Below are 19743 nucleotides of genomic sequence, written 5' to 3'. Positions count from 1 at the left end.
AGCCAGAGGGCAGTGGATCTGTGGAACATATTGCCTAAGAAGACAGGTTCTTGTTGATAAGGGGATCAAGGGTTACAGAGATAAGGCAAGACAAGGGGTTGAGAATCATAACAGCCATGACTGAATGGCGAAGCAAACTCAATGGGTTAAATGGCCTAATTCTGCTCCTATATCTTATGGAATACATACTTTCAGAAATACTTGAAAAGTTCTTAGATATTCAAATACATCATTAATGTGACGCTAATAGCCATGTTAAAAATAACTACATTACAAATAATTAAGCGATAAATTGTGATAATTTTGAATAGTCAATTATACAAACAAAGAACAAGAAACAATTTTGAAACAATAAAGCAACGTCTGTAACTACAGGAGCTGCACATACAATTATGCAGCTGCTATAAAGTTTCGCTGACAGTAATGAATGTGTTTCAGTCACTGTTTTAAAATGATATAATTTTCTCTAATAGCATTTACATCCTGGTTAAATATAGATATTTCAACTAAAGTATATAGGCAAAATTGATAATTTGGCAAATGTGTTCAAAGTACGTTTTCCCAAAAATGTCTCAAATTGTTAATTTTATCCATTACTTACCTGCGTGTCATAAAAATAGCCTGAAGGAAATAGTGGTCTGATTGAACGGTCTGAAGAAGCAACAGAAAACAAATAATTTACAATGCTGAACTCATTTCCAATTACAAAAGCCTTGGAAAATAATCCTACATTTTCCTCATGTGCCTGCCTTTCCATCTGTCATGGTTTACCTTCTGAAGAAGGGTGACTGGATTTAAAAGGTGAACTCTGTTTTTCCTCCATAGATGCTACCAGATATGCTGAGTTTCTCTGTTTTGGTATGGTTTTCCTTCAATTGGACAAATGGGGAAGATAGTCTGAACTGGGGCAAAGACTTCATTATTTGTGGTATTAAGTGCTGCTCTGCATTTGCTGTTCAGAGGCACCTTTCAACTGCTTTCTATGCTTACCACTTATGTTTTCCTCTCAAAATACAAACTAGGAACGAAAATGCTAATGCACGGAGGGCAACTAACTGATTGCTGGCTAAAAGTGATAATTCTCTTGGCGTCAATGAGTTCACTGGCAGAGGTAATTATCCATCAAACCCAGCATTTTTATAATTCAATCTAAACACTTTTGACAAGTTCCATAAAATGCATAGACCACATCTGAGCAAAACAATATCATGTTACATTTTAAAATATTTTTACTTTTAAAGCTCCTGTACTTATTGGAAATGTAAACAATTCAGAAAATACTTTCCCAGAAAGTATTCATCCTTACTGTCAAGGGATGGAAAAATATAAAATTGCTGCTGCATGTATCACAAGGTATTTGCAGAAATGGATTTGCAAAGAAAAATTGCTGCAATAAGCCTATTCTGCATTAGATGATCTTACCAATTATTCTGCTAGTTAAAATCTCATTATCTGTGTAGCCCATTTCTCTACGTAAATAGGTTGTTGGTATTCTTCCAGCAGCAGCAGCTTTCTGACGGTAATCGACCTATTACAAAAAGTCTGTTAGTCTCCAGCAGATTCTACAAGATCAACCAGATACTAAATGTTAAGAAAAACTTACCACCAATGGCATAAACTGAGATGCAGTAGGCTTTGTTTTGCTGACAGCTGTAACCATCACTGATGTCTCTCCTAACTTCATGATGAGAAAACTGAAATTAGCAATTTATAATTCAAAAGGCTTTTTCCAAATTATCAACGCAAACAAATATTCACATATTTCACTAATTTACGTTTTTCTCACAATTTTATTGCCAATCATTTACAATTACTTGTCATTTAATGCTCTGTACTTCAAAATGGCTATTCCTTATGATTACACAGCTGAGTTCACAATTGGGCAAGCTGATACAATACCATTCATCACTCAGCTCAGCAGAGTGTTTTAATGAAATCCATTTCCAGCACAGCTAGGATGTAACCTTTAGGCTGCACGCAGATCCAAGGATGCTCCAATTGACTGTATATTTCATTCTGCCAGCAATAGACAGGGGCTGAATGCAAGGTTTTTGATAGGTCACTGAGGACACTTTGAGGGGTCACTGAAGAGAAGTTCAAAAGTTACACAGTTAGTAGGAGAAGGATAAAGATGTAGACTCCATATTAGAAGTTCTACAGTTAGTTGTACTGCTGGGAAAGCAGCTGAACTACAAAGCTCCCACGTAGGGGGGGAACTGGCTTAAGAGTCAAGAACAGCTGAATGGCTCTGTGCTTTTAGAAATGTTGGGAACAAGTTCTCAAAATTAATAGAGAGTCAAATTTTGGACTCAAGTATTGCCAGGGAGGGGAGTAAGCGGGAAAGTCACACGCTCTGTGCAACAGGAAGCTGAGAAAGACCAGGCAGAAGCCTATGAGCATTAATATTTTACTGCAGCTGAGATAGTGAGAACTGAAAACCTTAGAAGTAGTATTTGCTTGAAGAAACTGAAAAAGATTAGAACCTGGGATGGGTTGCATGCAGATTTAGCACTACGTCATAAAATCTAGCTTTTAGTGAACAGCTCACATTCTGCTTGTGAATGACTATTAGAGTGCAGTTTTGGAATGCAGGGGAAGAGTACACCCGAGAAAGGAACCTGATCGGCTGCAATGGGAGCAGTAGTTCATGTAGTCCATTATGGGGCAGTCAGAGAGGAAGCTTCAAGGTCAGATTAGCAATATTGAGATTCCTTTTCAAGTTTAGTAAGATTTATGACCCACCATTTCAATAATGTCAAAGGGAGAATTGCTAAGAAATCCATGGGATCTGTCTAGATTATAATTGCTATTTACTGACTGCTTTGGGGCATTTGATCCATGTTAAATTGGATATTAGAATATAAATTGCATACACATTGTAGATTACATTACTTTTCTAATATTGCAGAGTAAAGTTCATTGTTATTTGTTCAAAACTAGAATTTTGTGACAGTCTTCTCTAAGTCCGTCCACTGGACCTCTCATTTTGTGTGCTTTAGCTAGCTAGATCATAACAAGTGTGGCAATCGGAAATTGGTTTCTAAGAGTGTGGAGTAGCATTACCAAGCAGCAAACCTGAACCTGCAGCCACCTTTCTTGAGACTTCGCTTTTCTTTTTTTTAAACACAACATTATATGATCGCTTTCTAACATTTCAGCCTATTATTGCAATTATGGCATCCCAAGTGAAACTAGTGCAAAGTCTCCATGAAATAATTCTATTGATACATAGATTGCTGTAATTGAGATCCAAGGTTCCAGGTCTCAGGGTATTCAGAATTTCCAATAAATGCACCTTGAAACACTACCCATATCCTGACAGCAAATGAAATAAAAAGCACAATCACGGCATGATAGATTCCTGTCTCTTTAACCAATCACTTGTACCTACAAACAAGTTGAAAATCTACTCTTAAAATGACCTTTCCTATCCCAAGGTATAGAGGAGGAAGCTAATTTGAACAAATTATGATAATGTTAACCAGAAGTTGTGGTACAGGTTAGCCAGGGTATAAGAAAACCAAACATTAGGCATCATGCCTACAGGGATAGAATTGAAAAGTAGGGAAGCTAAACAAGACCTGTAATAAACTATGGTTCGAACACGTATTGCGTGCATTGCTGGTTGTCACAAATACGATGAGACACTGGAGAGACTGCTCAGAAAATCTAAAAGATTTCATAAATGCATTGCTTGACATAGCAGGAAACAGCTGACAGGTAGAACATCTTGAGAAAAGAAAATCTTGAAATGTGTCTAAATAATGTTCTTTAAAATTATGAAAGGTTTTGATAGAATGGATAGAGAGAGAATGTTCCCCCTCATGGGGAAGAATATAACTGGATGCTAAAAAGTAAAATAGTGACAAAGAAATCCAATATGGGACAGTCATAAAAATGTGAACTTGCTTCAAAGTAGGGACTGATTGAAGTGGATTTCAGAGATATATTTAAGGAGAAACTTTGCCAGCATAAAAGGAAACCTGAATAAATTGTAACAAAGGTATCTTCAGGGGAGAAAAGATGGGAGGAGGCTTGAGTCAAGCATAAACACTGGCATGGACTAGTTATGCTTGAATGGTTTGTTGCTGTGCCATATATCCAATGCACGTGTTACACCACGTGGGAGGCATACGCAGCGTAATAAGTAGGGTTGATGAATTACTCATGGTCATTTAACACTCAGAAACTGACACAATATACTTGGATTCAATTTTTATCCAGTCTCTACATCCATAGTTTGAATAGTTCAGAAGAGGAAGTTTTTTTTAAAAAAATGTTCACATAGTACCAAATTAGGTGACGTCAACTTAGATTTTGGGACTTTCCCATATCTAGAGATACATGAACCAGACAAAAAGCTTGGTTTTTCCTGGGGCAAATTGCTAGTCTGTTAACAGAAGTTATAACTTGAACTCCACATCAAATATGGCTGATCAAGAGATTCTCCTGCACTTACAGTCTGCCACAGGTTTATAGGGAGACTTTGGTCGTGTTGCTCACAAGTACCTTCTGTGACCACCAATGTCTGGAGCGGTATTTGAAACAGGAGCTTTTAGTTCAGAGTCCAAGATACACCCACTGTGCCACAGGACTACCAAACCATATGGGGTGGCATGGTGGCTCAGTGGTTAGCACTGCTGCCTCACAGCGCCAGGGACTCGGGTTCAATTCCAGCCTCCGGTGACTGTGTGTGAAGTTTGCGTGGGTGTCCTCCCACAGTCCAAAAGATGTGCAGGTTAGGTGGATTGGCCATGCTAAATTGCCCAGTGTCCAGGGATGTACAGGTTATGTGAATTAGCTATGGGAAATACAGGGTTAGAGGGATAGGTTTGAGGGGTGGAGTCTGGGTGGGATCCTTTTCAGGGAGTTGGTGTGGACTTGTTGGGCCAAAAGGGACACAATAGGGATTCTATGACTCTATGAATCTAAATCTATATAGACGTTCTAAAACATAGTTTACCTGAACCAAAGCACATCCATCTGCAAACCTGGCAAGCTTCCCTGTAGAGATTTCAAGCTTTCTATTGAAACAGAGAGATGAAACATCGTGAATAATACAACATTTCTCTTTAATATATTCCAATCTTATTTGGGATATAGTAATTATTGGGATAATCATTTGTCAAGGAAACTTCTCATTCACGCTTATCAAACAATACATAATTATAAGGATAAATCATTCAGCTTAAATGCTCATTTTAAAATCACCATTAATTGATAAAATAAAAATTGAAAAAGTAAACTTCAAAATCCTCTGACCAATTTTCATTTGGTTCTTTTAAGATAAAAAGCCTTGTTAGGCAAAGTGGTCAAGAGACTTGCTGCCTGATCTCCAGACCCATCCAAGAGCAGTTTCATTAACAAGGCAGAAAACAGTACACTGCCAACTGAAGGTGGGAATCATACTGGTTCTTGCTCAACACTCTCTTGATCTCAAACTGAGAATGAGAACTCAATTTGAGAAACATGAATACAAACCCATCTCCTACATTAGAAAGTATCTGGACATTAAATTTGAGGATTGATTCATTTTCCCACTGTTAAGTCCAGCAAAATTGTCTAGTTGTCGGCAAAGATCATTAATCAATATTCAAGAACGGTTCTTTCAATTATAACTTCTTACTTTGTTGTCTGAAATTAGAAGTTGATATATTCATGAATACAACTGGCATTCTCTCACCAAATAAGCCATCCTTGATATATGAACTTAGTGAATGGACATTGGTTCATGATGGGCTTGGCCAGCCTTCCAATCAATACAGACTCAATTTCCAATGTCACTGGATAGGAATTAGTACAAGAACATGAATATTCACCCCCATCCCAAGTTAAAGACATAGCTTGTTATGGCACCCCAACTGCTTCCTAGGCTTAGGGCAATGACTGTTAGAAGGCAAGTGGGCTGCATTGTCCTGAATAGCGTTGAGTTGCTTGAATGTCATTGGAACTGTATTCATCCTGGCGAGTAAGGATTTTCAGTTACACTCTGGATTTGTGCCTTGTAAATATTTGACAGGCTTTTGGGGAATTAGGAGGAGAGTTACCCGCCACAAAATTCCCAGCCTCTGACTTGCTTTTGTTGCTATGGCATTAATATGGCTGGTCCATATTGGAGTAAGGTTGAATGTCAAGGTGGATAGCTTTTCTTCTTTTCGAAATTTCCACAAGAAAAATTTACTTAAAATTTATTGACCAGAGGCTGTACATTGGTCAGGTCTTACAGCCTATGAACACAGACTACTTGATGGTCTGAGATGCTGTATATTGCATTGAACACTGCATTTATCAGTGACACTGCCACTTTATTGACTTTATTGAGTGCAAATCATTTACGAAGCAGTGGACACCACGCTGAGGAATTTCCTGATTGACCTCTAACACCATAACCATCTCATTGTGCTTGTTATGACTTCAACCAATAATGATTTTACACCTCGATTGCTATTGATTTAAATCTGAAATCAGGCTCCTTGATGCCTGTTGGTTGAGTATTGCTGTGTAATCAAATCTACCTTATCTCTGAAATGCAATTCTTACGTATGTTTGGACTAAGACTGTAGTGAGGTCTGTAGCCACATAGTTCTGGTGGAATACAAACTGAGCAGTTGTTGCATTTATGGAGGCAGTCCCTTTGGATTGAGGTTGATTTGCTTTCACTCTGTTTCAATGAATTCTAAGATTGCTGATAATCAGGGGGTCAAAATAATTTTTTGAGGCACGTTTTGAAATTTTCTCAAGGACCATTTGTTAATTTTCAGAGGTTCTATTCTTATTTACTCCATTATCAGGCGAAGTTGGGCAGAGTACTTGTGGTTAAAGTTTTTGAGAAGATTTGTAGCTTGGGTCATGGATGAGGTTGCAGACTTGCTCGCCGAGCTGGTATGTTTGATTGCAGACATTTCATCATCCTGCTAGGTAACGTAGTCAGTGTGCCTCCGGTGACTCTTCTCAAAATCTTCGAACACCTATGGGCACAACAACCTTAAACTGGCCCGCAGATGGGAGACAAGTGCCATCTGTTTGAAGGCAACCTGCGAACTACTTTACTTCCTGCATGAATGCCTCAGAAAACAGGTACTATCACAAAGCTTAAAATATAAACCACTTGTCAACGATCTACAGGCACGGAGAACAGCTGCATAGAACAGCCGCAGAATGATAAGGATTATGATCAATGATGCCGAAAACCGCCTCCACAAATACGAGCAGGAAACTGCACGTCAAAATACTTTGTACTCCAATGCAACCGACCAAGAATGGGCAACTACACTGGAACAAGCCATAGCCATACTGCAACAACAGAGGACTGAACAAAGAAAAGAATAGCCTTACAAGACAAACTATCAAAACTCACTTATAACGATGACATAGACAACACAGAAACATAGATCAAGAACATCTCAGAACAACCAGTTACAGCCACTGAGAAAACCGTGCTAGTACGCAGACTGAATTATAACCACAGAGACGCCAAAAAACTGACTTCCTGGCTGCACTGGAATCAACATTGAAGAGCAACCTGCTGAGCTTTTCCAGCAACTTTGTTTTTGTTCTTGAAGAGCAACGGACTCATGGAGGAAATACAATAGATCATCAGATAGCCGATAGTCCCATCACAATCAACACAGAAGAGAAGGCGGCCCTGGAAATTCTCAAGAAAGACAGAATCATAATCGTACTGGCAGACGAAGGACGCATGACAGTAATCCTTAATAGAGCTTAATACATCAAGAAAGCCAATGCACCACTAGCAGATACCGACACCTACCAACAGATGGCGATAGACCCAACACCACAGTTAAGGAGATAGTAGGAACTGCCGATGCTGGAGTCTGAGAACAACAAGGTATAGAGCTGGATGAACACAGCAGGCCAGGCAGCAGAGGAGCAGGAAAGCTGACGTTTTGGGTTTCCGAAGAAGGGTCCAGACCTGAAACGGCAGCTTTCCTGCGCCTCTGATGCTGTCTGGCCTGCTGTGTTCATCCAGCTCCACACCTTGTTACCACAGTTAGGGAATCAGATCACAACAACCCTGAAGAAATTACACAGGTCAGGAGACATCAACAAGACAGACGACCAAAAAATGAAGCCAGAGGGATCTAACACACCCCGCTTCTATGGACTCCTTAAGGTACACAAACTAGGGGTCCCCCTCAGACCCATTGTCTCACTACCAGGCATACCAACATAGACTAGCCAAAGAACTACAATGGAAACTGAAATCCTTAGTTGACAACAGTACCCACTCCTCCCAAGAATTCTTCAACATCATCAAGGACACCAGACTAGAAGAGGATGAGATAACGGTATCCTTCGACATAACAGCACTATTTACATCCATAAACATCGACCTAGCCAAAGAGTCAACTTCTACACTGCTAGACAAATCAAGAAGGAAGACACCCCATGACACCAACTGCGTCAACAAGGACATTACCCTGAAACCAGTGGATCTGTGCCTAACACCTTCAATGGCCACATATTTAAACAAATCAACAGAACACCAATGAGATCCCCAATATCAGGACTGATAGCAGAAGCGGTAATGCAAAGATTAGAATGGACAGTGCTCCCTGCTATCCAACCCAAACTCTGGGTCCACTATGTTGATAATCATGAAGATATCATCTAACACACAAGACTAGAAGAAACCCACCGACACATAAACAACATTCTCACCAGAATAAAATTCACAAAAGAACAACAACCGACTATCCTTCCTGAACATAATGGTGGAACATAAGAACAATGGGAACTCTGGACTAGCGTATACAAAAAGATAACACATACAGACCAGATACTTAATTATATCAGCAACCACTCCAACACCCATAAACAAAGCTGCATCAGGACATCATTCAAACAAGCCACAACACTGCTGCACCCTGGAATTGCGCAAAGCAGAGCAGGAGCACTTATTTGGAGTTTTAAAAAGGAATGAATACCCAAAAAGCACAATCTGCCATTACCTCCGTGACAAACAACATCATCAGGAAGACACAACACAGCCAGACACACTAGTTACCCTACCATACATCAGGGACATATCAGAGATGACCACAAGCTTACTCAGACCCCTAGGTATCAAGGTAGCCCACAAACCAACAACTACCCTGTGACAGCTATTGACAAACGTAAAGGACCCCATAGCTACACCCGATAATACAATGTAATATACAAAATACCATGCAAGGACTGAGAGAAACATTACCTAGGCCAAATTGGAAGAAAACTGGCAATAAAGGATACACAACCATCAACTAACCACCAATTCTCACTGGTCTCAATACACATGGACAAAGGGCGCAAATTCGATTGGGACAACACGTCCATAATAGCACAAGCTAAACAGAAACATGCCAGGGAATTCCTGGAGGCCTGGCATTCCAACCGGAACTCCGTCAACAAACATTGAACTGGACCTGATGTACAAACCACTGAAGAACAAAACCGGAAGTAATAGTAACCACCCCAGCAAACCAGGTGTATAAATAACAAGTGGGACAGAATGCCAATGTTTCACCGGAGGTGCACTGACCATGTTACCTAGCAGGGTGACGAAATGTCTGCAATCAAACACACTGGCTTTGCTAGCAAGTCTGCAACCTCAGAGTACTTGTGGATTGGAAGGCAGGAATTTAGAATTTGGTGTTTGTAAAATGCTGTTGGTGGGGTGGGTGGGGGGGGTGGGGGAGGGAAACAATACAAGGTCCCGTTAAAAGATGATGTACGTTTTCTATGCTTACACATTTAAATAAAATGTCTGTGGGCAGTAGCTTGTGGATTTGCAGGTGCACAGACAGCCCTAAAATTGAAACATTTGTATCAAAAAGCCATACAGTTAGCAGGCTAAGTAGTTTTATTTTGTTATCAAGACAACAAGTTTTGCTTTTAGCCAATCAATTTCAACCAGCCACTCGGAAACCAAAAATCAATTAAATTTAAATTTGACGGTTTTGACAACATGGGATCAATCCTGTTGTAAGAAATTGAGATGTCATCAAGGGTATAAAAGAAGAGGATAGTTGGAAAATCAGGAGAATCAACTGCCATCTGCCCGAGTTAACAGCTTTCTAGAGAGAATCACTGGCTCTCAGTCTTCTCTAGGTTTTAGAGAAAGCACCATCTAAATCAAAGGTACCTACAGCACAACTAGTTAATATTCCCGACAGAAGAATTCGACAGAGAAGGTGCTCCTGACAGTAAGTTCGACGGTGAAGGCACAGAGCATTCCAGAAGACACATAATCTGGCTGTAATTTTGACAGACTAAATTCTGTTTTTTTTTAAAATTTATATGTGGAACTTGTATTTATTGGAACAGCATACCATTAGAACCTTGTTTTATTTGGGAATAGTTAGTAGTTAGAAGGGGTTTATTTGGTTTGTTAATAACTTAGTTAGTTTGTTTACTATTAGAATTAGATGAATAAATTGTTATTTGTTGATTGTAAAAAGTGAGTGTCAGGGGTTTGTTTTATTTAACCACTAAGTTGCTCAGAGGCAGGTTACACCACTTTTTCACACTCCTTTTTAACAGATTATAAGGTGAGGTGCTCTGCTCTGGGTGCTTTGGTTTTAGTTATGGGGAGGGTGGGAAGGTCAATCTCCGCTTTGTAACACTTCCAACTCACTCCAGTAGCAATGTGGACTACACAGGATGAATTGCATTGACAAACTAAAACTGCTTTACAACTAGTACACTTGCGGTTGCAAATACATCCTTAGCAACAACAGAACTAAGGTGAGTGATAAATTAAGGGGAAACTGCTTGAGAAATAAAAGAGGTTTAAGTAAATCAATGAATGAGGAAAATAGTTTAAAGTCTGTGAACTGTAAGTGCTCTGATCCAGAAGTGATGAGGTTAAGAGTTTTCGTACACCTCCCTGACAGGAGCTGTAACGCAAGTGTCTAAGTCACATATGCTCTTATTCTCGTCCCCATTGCTCTCCTCCTTCCTGGCTCCAGCTTGAACTTTAAGCAGCTGCCAGTATTGTGACAGCATATATACAAACCATGAACTGAATTTCATATGTTATGTCACTTTCAACAAGTAAATTCTCTTAGTTGTCACCTCCACCATTGATTATTTTTTTGGGCCCATTTTTAGGAGTGGCGTGAAAAAGCAAGTTTACCCACCAGCTGTGATTTTTGAACCTTGATGATAAACCATTGCATAATCTACAGACTCTGCCACATGTGAAGCAGGTGGCACTTCAAATATTGGGTAGATGGATTGCTTGAAGGTTGTGCACTCTCTCCAATATTTTTAATTCACCTCTGTACATCACTGACAAAGTCACAATGTGTTTGATACTGCGTAAGTGCCACTTGATAAGAACTGTCAATGACATCTTCTACCACTTTGCTGATGGGGCAATAATTCTTTAAATGGGATTTGGTCTTGCCTTTTAGTGGACAGAACATACCCGGACAATTTTTCACATTGCAAGGTACGTGCCAGTTTTGTAACTGTGCAGGAAAAAAAATCATGAGCGCACACCTGGTTTTGGAGCACAACTTTTGAGTACCACAACTGAAATGCTGTCATGGTCTGTAGCTTGTACCCAATACCTTCAGCCATTCTTGATATCATATAGAATGAACTGACTTATCTGAAGACTGGTACTCTAATGCTGAGGATCTCAAGAGAGGGTAAGATGGATTGTCATATAGTACTTCTAGCAGAAGATGTTTGCAGACGCTCAGCCTTCTCTCTCACACACATGTGCTAGGTTCCCTCATCTTTGAGGACAAGGATATTTATGGAGAGAGATAGTAGGAACTGCAGATGCTGGACAATCTGAGTTAACAAGGTGTAGAGCTGGATGAACACAACAGGCCAAGCAGCATCAGGGGAGCAGGAAGGCTGACGTTTCAGGCCTAGACCCTTCTTCAGAAATGGGGGAGGGGAAGGAGGTTCTGAAATAAATAAGGAGAGGGGGAGGCGGATAGAATATGGATAGAGGAGAAGATAGGTGGAGAGGAGAGAGACAGGTCAAAGAGGCGGGGATGGAGCCAGGAAAGGGGAGTGTAGGTGGGGAGTTAGGGAGGAGATAGGTCAGTCTGGGGAGGACGGACGGGTCAAGGGGACGGGATGAGGCTAGTAGGTAGAAGATGGGGGTTGGAGGAAGGACAGATTAGGGAGGCGGGGACGAGCTGGTCTGGTTTTGGGATGCAGTAGGGGGAGGGGAGATTTTGAAGGTTGTGAAGTCCACATTGATACCATTGGGCTGCAGGGTTCCCAAGCGGAACATGAGTTGCTGTTCCTGCAACCTTCGGGTGGCATCGTTGTGGCACTGCAGGAGGCCCAGGATGGACATGTCGTCTGAGGAATGGAAGGGGGAGTTGAAATGGTTCGCGACTGGGAGGTGCAGTTTAGTGCTAACTGAGCGTAGGTGTTCTACAAAGTGGTCCCCAAGCCTCCGCTTGGTTTCCCCAATGTAGAGGAGGCCACAACGGGAACAGCGGATGCAATATACCACATTAGCAGATGTGCAGGTGAACATCTGCTTGATGTGGAAAGTCTTCTTGGGGCCTGGGATGGGGGTGAGGGGGGGGGAGGTGTAGGGGCAGGTGTAGCACTTGCTGCGGTTGCAGGGAAAAGTGCCGGGTGTGGTGGGGCTGGAGGTTTGTTGTTTAATTGTCCACATTCTTTGGAATTCTCAACATCAGAGAGCTGTGGATGCTCAATCATTGAACATATTTAAGATAGGGGTGGTAGACTTTTGGGCATAAAGGGAATTAAGAGATATTCAGGAAATTGGAGATGAGGTATGAAAAATGCTTAATGGTGGAACAAGCTTTAGGGGCCAAATGGTCTGCTCCTGTTCCGATTTCTGGTGTTATGGTCTATGTACAGAACACAAAAGACTAAAATGTAAGCGTAATTACACATTTATATAAAGCTTTAGACTGTAAAAAGAGACAACCTCATCGACCGCCCTGTCAGCCCTTATTCAAATTTAACACCTTTGCTTCAGATTAAACTACCTCACTTTCAACCACAATGTAAACTTCTATCATATTGTGGTCACTCATCACTACAGGTTCTTTTGCAATAAGATTACTAATTAGCCGTTGTTCATTATACAATACTAAATCTAAAAAAGCCAGTCCTCGAGTACGGTCCTTGCCATACGGCTCAAGAAATCTATCCTTAACAGTCCAGCAGCCATCCTCAACTTTTGTGCTCAATTGGTTTACCCACTCTGTATGCAAATTGAAGTCACCCATGCTAACTGTGCTGCCTGTACTTCATGCTTCTCTCATCTCATTATTGATTCCACGCGCTATACTACCACTACTATTTGGTGGCCTATAAGTAACTCCAATCAATGTCTGCTGCCCCTTGCTGTTTCTTAACTCCACCCAAACAGGCTCCATTTATTGTTCTTCTGATCCGAGATCCTCCCTTACTAATGTACTGATGCTATTCTTTATTATCAGCTCAACTCCTTTTTCTTTTTGTCATAACTTAAATGTATATCCTTGACTCTTTGATTCCCAGTCTTGGTCACCAGGCAGCCATGTTTCTAAAATGGTAGTCAAATCATACCATTTAAATCTATTCACTTCTTTCAATCATTTACCATGTTCCAAATGCATGCATTAGAATGCCCTTAACTCAAATCTTTTTGACATCATGCTGCATTCAAAGCTTATTCAGTGCTTGGCTTTGTTTTTCCTGTCTTTTAGTCCTCTTAGTAACAGAAAGTAGGAAATTTACTAAGGTTATTTCCTTCAAATTTGGGTTTCTCCTCAAGTCTCCACTTCCTCACAAGCCAATTTAAATTCACCTTAACAGCATTAGCAAGTTTCCCTGTGACGATATTAGTCACAGTCTTGTTAGATGTAACTCATCCATCTTGTACAGGTCCCATGTGCCCCAGAACTGGTCTCAATGCCTCAGAAATCTGATTCTTCCTCCTCACACCAGTTTTCCAGCCATGTGTTAAATCAATCAGTCCTCCTGCTCTTATACTAACTAACACATGGCACTGGGAGTTATCCTGAGATTACTGCTCGAGGGCCTGCTTTTTAATTTTCTTCCCAACTCTCTGTAACCTGCTACCAGGAACTTATCTCTCTTCCTTCCCATGTTATTGGCATCAATGTAGAACTCAACATCTGGCCAATTCCCTTCTTCAGAAGGATGTCCTGCAGCCACTCGGAGATATCCTTGACCCTGACACTAGTTAAACAACACACTATCCTGGAGTCACATTTAATGCCACACACAAAAAAAAAACAACTGGTGGACCCCCTATGGAATTCCATTCCCTCTCCCTATTGTCCTTCCATCTGTCACTCCCTTTCCCATACATCCCACAACCAAGATGCCCATGGTGCAATGGACTTCATTCTGGCCACACTCTGCTGAGGAACCACTGCCCAAAGTGAAATACTAATTAACAAGCAGGAGACACTCAGGAGATTCCTGCATTCTCCTAGAGTGTTTGGGGGTCACCCATTCCTTCACATCTGCATGCTTCTAACCTGTGGTGTGACCAACTTCCTATTCATGCTATCCATGTAGTCTTTTGTCTCATGGACTCAGAACAGGGACTCCAGATGCTGCTCAAATTCCAAACTCAGTACGTATGGTACATCCACGTAAACCACAGGATGTACACTCCACTTGGCCCAGCTAACCTACCATCCCATAACTGAAATATACTCCTGAGATGCCCCATGCAGTTTCAGATTTCCAGCATTGTAGTTCTGTACTTTGTTTTATATTAGCCATGGAGTATTTACCTGTTTCTCCATTAAAGTTCCTCGGGGTCACTGGTAAAACAAGAGGTCGTTGCCCTGAACAGGATCGTCCCCGGGCCTGACCGCTCTGTGGAACTACTTTAGCGCCATCCTTTCATTAGGGACACATGAGACGAGCTCACCTGCAGCTTGGCAATTCTGAGAAAGATTCACCGGACCCGAAACGTTAATTCTGATTTCTCTTCACAGAAGCTGCCAGACCTGCTGAAATTTTCCAGCAATTGCTGTTTCTGTTTCTGTTTCTCACCTGCTGCTGCCCTGATCCACCGAGACTCGGCCCCGGACGGCGTTGCTGGCCCATAGCTGTTGATGAGTTCGTCTCACCGGCTGCCATCCCGCTCCCGTACCCAACTTCCACACGAACGGAGTCCCAAGCGCGGACGCTCTCTCCGGTAAAAACCTGCAGATTCCGCGGAACATCACCAACTTCATGTCCACGGCACAGGGCGCCGCCATGACACACACCTCCCTATAAACCCCTCGCTGATTGGATCGTTCATCCCCAATGAAACCTTGGTAACACCTATACTCTCGTTCATTTTCTATTTCCCCAGTTTCTAATTTGTTTCCTTTGTATTTTTGCAGAGAATAAAATATATTTCTGAAATACGAAAATGCAACTTGCAGTTTTCAATTTAGAACGACAGAGATGTGTTATTCCTGATATTTGTTACCCAAATTTTATTTGCATCGTTTTGTGGAATTTCATTGTGAATGTCATTTCACAGTTATGTTTGGTTATCTCAGATTGTAGTAGCAACATGTCTATATCAAAAAATAATTACAATTACAATTCAGCAGTCATTAGGACGGCTGTTAAGTGGTCTGAAATAGCTCAGTACTAAATATGGAGCCCTCTGATGGCTGGAATTTTCTATGATAAAAGTTTAAGATAAAAGTGAGTCATGCTGTTCTGGAAAGTTGTAGGCTTACTCTTCAACCTGTGCTCCAGACTGTGGATGATGGATCACATTGACTGCTTGAGAAACTCTTCACTTTCTCACGATGATGGCTCCTCATGTAAATAGTCTGCCCCTGTGTGACTCAATATTTGTATCACCTTCAAATTGTCAAACAAGGCATTTCAAACATCTGCTACAGAACATGGTACATAATCTGCAAAACAATTAGCATCCATGTTTCTTGGATACAATGCGACTGAAATGTTGATGCTTCTTTCCCACAAGGTGAGATCATTGGGTACAGATGGACATCAAAAACAAAAGTCAGTTGTAAAATGAATTTACCTAATTTTGAAAGGTGTGAAGTGTTTTTTTTGTAGGAGTTTTTACATTAAGTTCCAACCTTTTATTACTGCTTCTATCCCATCAAAGTCCACATGTACTTGGACAAACCTGGATTTGTCTACTAAAGGGCAGTATCCACAAAGACTGGTAGTGATGTTCCCATGTATCATTGACCCTTATCCTTCTAAATGTGAGTGGTCATGGATTTAGAAGGTGTATAAGGAGATTTGGTGAGTATAATACATCTTGTGGCTGGTACTCATTGCTACTGAGCATCGATGGTGGATGGAGTGACTCTTTGTGAATGTGGTATCAATCAAGCAGGCTGCTTTCTCCTGGATGCTATCAAGTTTCTTGAGTTTTGTGGAACTGCACTCATCCAGTTAATTGGGGAGTATTTCATCAAAATCTCGACCTATGTCTTGTCGATGGTGAACAGGCTTTGGAGATTGAGGATTTTTGACCTCCTTTAACCTCTGGCTGTTGTAGCCCCAGTATTATAGGGTGTTAATAGTGGGGAATTCAGTGTTGGTAATGCCATTGAATGCCGATGGACAATGGTGAGATTCTATCTTGTTTGAGATGGTCATTAACTGGTATTTATGTGGTGCCAATGTTATTTGCCACTTTTCAGCTCTGGGTATTGTCCAAATCCTGCTGTATTGGGCGTAGAATATTTCAATATCTGATAGGTTGTAAGCGGTGCTGAACATTGTACATTCATGAGTGAACATGATGAGGGAATGTCATTGATGAAGCAACTGAAGATTTTTGGGAGAAGGACAATACTCTGAGGAACGTCTGCAGACATGTCCTGGATCTGCAATAACTGACCTCCAGCAATTAGAACCATGTTCCTTTGTGCCAGGTAGGACTCCAACCAGCAGAGTTTCTCCCTGATTCCCACTGGCTTTTTACTAGGGCTCCTTGATGCAACATTTGATCAAATGTGACCTTGATACCAAAGGCAGTCAATCTTACCTCACCTCTGGAATTAAGGTCTTTCATCCAGAATTTAACAAAGACTGTAATGAGGTCGGGAGCTGACTAGTCTAGCAGAACTCAATCTGATCATCAGTGAGCAGGTTATTATCAAGCAAGTGCTTCTTGATAGCACTGTTGATGACCCATTCCATAACTTTACTGATGATCAAGAGAAGTCTGATAGGATGGTAAATAGCCTGTTTGGATTTATCTACCTTTTTGTGCACTGGACAAACCCGGCCAATTTTCTACATTGTTGGGTAGATACCAGTGTTCTAGATGCTAATGTTCCCCTACATTAAACAGTGACTATGCTTCAGAAATTACTGACTATTAAATGCTTTGAAAGATTGTCAGGCTGTGAAAGTGAGGTATAGGAGGACTTCTGTGCATGTATACAATAGACCATGTAAGAGTCTTTCAGGGCTACTTTCAAGGAAGGATTGGGGAGTTAATGTTATAAACATTAACAAAGATGAACACAAAGAACAAAATTGAACTGGAGATGAGTCAAAATACATTTTCTTTTATCTTCCTTCACTGGATGTCATTGGCGAGGCAGCATTTATTACTCATCCTTAATTGTCCTTTTGAAGGTGATGGTGAGCTACCTCCTTGAACTTCTAAAGGGTAGGTAACTCACAGTGCTGTTAGGAAGGGGATTGGAGGATTTTGATCCAGCAGTAGTGAAGGAGTGAAAATATAGTTCCGTCTCAGAATGGTGTGTCGTTTGGATGGGAACTAGTAGGTGGCTGTGCTTTCATGCATTTGCTGCTCCTGTTCTTCTAGGTGGTCAAGGTCATAAGTTTGGAAGGTGCTATTGAAGGAGTCTTGTAGGTGTTACAAACATCTGTCAGCTGTGGAGGGAGTGAAAGATGAGATGATAATCAAGCAGGCTGCTTTGTCCTCAATGATGTCAAGCTTATTCATGTTGTGTTGGAGCTGCATAGTCCACTCCAGTGGAGAATTTTCCATCACACACCTGACCTGCACCTCGTAGATAATGAACAGGCATTGAAAAGTTGGGAGGTGAGTCACTCACTGCAGGATTCCTAACCTCTGACTTGCTGTTGTAGCCACAGTATTTATATGGCTGGTCCACTTTAGTTTCTGCTCAATAATAACCCTCAGGATGTTGTAAGTGGCAGATTCATTGATGATGATACCATTGAATGTCAAAGGAAGATGATTAGATTCTGTCTTGTTGGTCATTGCCTGGGCCTTTTGTTGCATACATTTTACTTCCTACTTATCAGCCTAAGCCTGGACGTTGCCTAAATTTTGCAGCATATGGCCACAGGCAGCTTCGGTATCTGAGGAGTAATGAATGGTGCTAAACGCTGTGCAGTCAACAGCGGTTGTCCCCATTTCTGATCTTATGATGGAAGAAAGGTTATTGTTGAAGCAGCTGAAGATGGCTGGGCTTAGGACACTGTCCAGAAGAACTCCTGCAGTGGCATCCAGGACTGAGAGCAGTGATCTCCAACAACCACAATCATGCAACCAACCTTTTGTGCTAGGTTTGAGTCCAACCATTGGAAAGTATCCCCTCCCCTCTTCTTCCATTCCCATTGAATGTACTTTTTCTTGGGCTCCTTGATGCTCTACTCAGTTAAGTGCTGCCTTGAAGGAACACAGCAGGCCAGACAGCATCAGAGGAACAGGAAAGCCGACGTTTCAGGTTGGGAACCTTCAGAAATCTCTGAAACACCTGCAGTTTTTGCCATCTCAATACTTAACACAAAACTTCTGACTGTTCATTGTTAACTCTAAATATGCTTCTCACCCGAAAATCTAATGATCACAGGGAATGTTCACTTACGTTTGGCAAATTTATTTTCTGGTTTCATAGAAATGACTGCGCAAGAAGACAGGCTGCATTCTATATTTCTTTTTGTGTTTGATCATCTTTTTCAGCATTGTGCTTTATGCCAATGTGGAAAATGTCAAAAATCAATGCTATCCCAATCTGTTAAGAACAGGATATCATTGGTACATTTAAAACAATATATCAATCCTTTGGAACTATGCAAGTTGCACGTTTTATTAAAATCTTTCTTTCCTAACTAGTTCTGCTGTTCACCACCCCGCAAGCCATGGAGCTGTAACTCATCTTAACAGTTTCCACAAGATGGCACTGTTATAACATTTTTATTAGTTCAAAAGTTGAGCACAACACAATTAAACACAATTTATCAGATTGTGAGTTAGAAAACAGAGTAGAAAATAGATTTTTTTTATACTTTTGGACTCAATTGGTTGCCAAGAAAAAGTAAGAAAACTACTAATGTTGGAAATTGCATCCATTAGGACTATAACTGAGGCAAGTTTCTCTCACGCTTATCGACTTTTCTCCAGTCTTTGACACAGTTGATTATACCAAACTCATCCAGTCCCTTTACACTGGGAGACTGCAAATGCCTCTATTTTAATTATAGCCTGAGAATCACCAGCAATGGGTTCTGTTCCTATTTCCACACAGTCACTACTGGTGTTACCCAAAAATCTGGTGTTCCCAATGGACAGCATGGTAGTTCAGTGGTTAGCACTGCTACCTCACAACGCCAGGGACCCGGGTTTGATCACAGCCTTGGGTGACTGACTGTGTTGAAGTTTTGTATTAAGTACTGAGATGGCAAGAACTGCAGATGCTGGAGTCAGAGATAACAAAATGTGGAGGTGGAGGAACACAGCAGGCCAGGCAGCATCAGAGGAACAGGTAAGCTGACGTT

The 19743-nt window shown here is 41.1% G+C and overlaps 1 protein-coding gene across 2 annotated transcripts in view; it reads right to left on the bottom strand.

The window, feature by feature from the left end:
- The window catches only part of LOC109929138 (polyribonucleotide nucleotidyltransferase 1, mitochondrial), a 58698-nt gene extending 43445 nt beyond the window's left edge, over positions 1 to 15253 (bottom strand). Inside the window, exons 1-5 of one of the 2 annotated variants that reach the window (XM_020528938.2) lie at positions 15028 to 15253; positions 4964 to 5024; positions 1604 to 1678; positions 1423 to 1528; positions 602 to 651 (exon numbers count right to left, since the gene is read on the bottom strand). In XM_020528938.2, the coding sequence (XP_020384527.2) occupies positions 602 to 651; positions 1423 to 1528; positions 1604 to 1678; positions 4964 to 5024; positions 15028 to 15236 (501 nt within the window). In that variant the 5' untranslated portion in view covers positions 15237 to 15253. Of the gene's footprint in view, positions 1 to 601; positions 652 to 1422; positions 1529 to 1603; positions 1695 to 4963; positions 5025 to 15027 lie in introns of both variants that reach the window. The other variant, XM_048601129.1, reaches the window with a different exon arrangement.
- Positions 15254 to 19743: the final 4490 nt, after the last annotated feature.

Source organism: Rhincodon typus, chromosome 9, assembly GCF_021869965.1.
Source record: "Rhincodon typus isolate 14 chromosome 9, sRhiTyp1.1, whole genome shotgun sequence".
NCBI classification, from domain to species: domain Eukaryota; kingdom Metazoa; phylum Chordata; class Chondrichthyes; order Orectolobiformes; family Rhincodontidae; genus Rhincodon; species Rhincodon typus.
The sequence above is the reverse complement of the archived record's forward strand: the minus strand, read 5'-3'. Positions and strand labels throughout refer to the sequence as shown.